The following is a 1,915-nucleotide window of genomic DNA, read 5'->3' on the forward strand; positions in this document are numbered from 1 at the left end:
GGTGGCTCGGCAGCCCCCAGCCCCGCCCTGCGGCCAGGCACACATGCGGGCACGGGCAGGGGCGCCAGGAACTGAACTAGGGGACACAGCAGCTTCAGGAACACTGGTGAATTCCGCCGGACTCGCCGGGACGCGGCTCTTTGGAAAACGACCTAATCTTTGGGAGAACGCCCCTCTGCCTGGGGGTCTCCTCTTGATTTCCCTTTGCTCTTCAAAAGATTAAAAACAAAAACAAAACAGAAAAAAAGAATCACACATTTTTCGGGAGGAGGTGTTCTTCACACGCCCAGAGGCTGCCTGGGCCCCGCCGTCACGGGACCCTCTCGGTGAAGTTCTCGGGGAAGACCCCGCGGCACTTCTCCAGCTCCTTGTGCTGGTTCCAGTCGCTCTCCTTCACGCCCATCAGCCAGCCTTCATCCTGAGGGGCAGAGCACCGGGTCGCACAGGCATGAGCAAGGGGCTCCAACCCACAGGGCACGCATCCCACTCCAACCTACTGGGAAGACGGCCCCTCCTGCTGCTGTTCTTGGCCCCTTAGCCTGCCAAGCCCACCTTGAGAACACCTCCTCCAGGCAGCACTCCCCGATGCTGCTGGCTGAGGCTCCTGCCCACAGGCACTACAGGAGCTGGCCTGTCGTCTGCAGGTGGCTGGTTTTGGTGAGTCCCACTGCTCTCTGGTCTGACTGTCTAAACAACTCCTTCAATACCGGTCAAGAGGCTCCCCACCCCTGGGTGCACGCAGAGCACATCAGCCCTTCCAAGCTTCCAGGCTTCTCAAACCACCCCAGAGTGTTTTGGGAGTGACAAGTTACAAGTTCTAGAGGGACTCAGGGCCACCCCACCAGTCCCTCCAATTTCGAATTGCCCTTTGCTTCAATCCTGACCCCCGCAGGGCTTCTCCAGGCCCCAGGCGGGTGACGGGGAGCTGCGTGGCCATCCCCTCCTGACAGTGGCTGGTCCGAGTCTGTCCCTGCAGCTGGGCTGTGCCTGGGGCCTACCTGGGTCTTTGTTATTTCCCTCTGTCATTGTCAACCTCGTCACAGACCTTACTCGTGCCCTATCTGAGCCCCTTCCAGCACCCCAGGGCAACTCCCACTGTGGGCTCTGGGTAGGAGTCTGCTTGAAATCCTACCCAGCCAGGGCTGGCCCACTGGGAGGTCCATGAAGATCTGGGGGCGTAGGAGAAAGAGCCGAATCAGTGCCAGGCCCAGGAGGTCCTCATCTCTCCAGCCTCCTGCCCCAGACCTCAGTAAGTACCCGGTACCCCTGCATCCCAGCCCAGGACTCCCAGCAGGGTTGGCCTCATCCAAGACCCAGCCAGACCCACTGTCACCCTCAGCGGCTCTGATAACCCATTCATACAGATGCATTGACGGCTAAACATGTTCTCTGGAAGCAGGAAGAGGCCGGCCAGGCCCTCTGTGCGCAGCCCGAGGTGCTCAGGGGCTGAGCCATGGAGGGAGCCGGATGCCCACCTGCACCACCGACCCCCCCCATAAGCAAAGCTGGCGCTACACAGCAGGGAGGCTCCTGCCAAGAGTCCACGGCCCCCTGGGCGGGGCAACTGACCCAGATCCAGGAGGGACACACTTAGCACCCGCCCAGGCTCAGCAGGAGCCCTCACTTCCAGGAGATTAACACAAAGCCACAGCAGGAAGAGAAGGGTCTGGAAGGCATCTTGGGTGAGCCTCAGCTGGGGACACAGCTGGGAGACCCATGGCCCTGCGTGGACAGGGCAAGCCCGCCTCGAGGGGCGGCATACGGGGCTTCATGAGCCCAACCAGTGCTCCAGCCACCGCGGGGTGGGCACCTTGTGGGCGTGGCAGGAGGAGTCAAGCATCCTGCCTCGGGCACGCCGCCAGGAGAGAAGGCGAGAGACAGAGGCAGAGCTGAGAGCGCCTGAGCAAAGCGGGAC

At 61.8% G+C, this 1,915-nt stretch overlaps 1 protein-coding gene across 13 annotated transcripts in view; it reads right to left on the reverse strand.

The window, feature by feature from the left end:
* Positions 1-1,915, reverse strand: part of BIN1 (bridging integrator 1) — a 64,897-nt gene continuing 62,982 nt past the window's right edge. For 10 of the 13 annotated variants that reach the window (XM_011980480.1, XM_011980474.1, XM_011980473.1 and 7 more), the window contains one exon: positions 1-418. In XM_011980480.1, the coding sequence (XP_011835870.1) occupies positions 311-418 (108 nt within the window). In that variant the 3' untranslated portion in view covers positions 1-310. The remainder of the gene's footprint in view (positions 419-1,915) is intronic. The other 3 variants (XM_011980477.1, XM_011980476.1, XM_011980475.1) reach the window with 1 other exon arrangement.

The sequence above is a fragment of the Mandrillus leucophaeus genome, unplaced genomic scaffold (genome assembly GCF_000951045.1).
Source record: "Mandrillus leucophaeus isolate KB7577 unplaced genomic scaffold, Mleu.le_1.0 Scaffold213, whole genome shotgun sequence".
NCBI classification, from domain to species: domain Eukaryota; kingdom Metazoa; phylum Chordata; class Mammalia; order Primates; family Cercopithecidae; genus Mandrillus; species Mandrillus leucophaeus.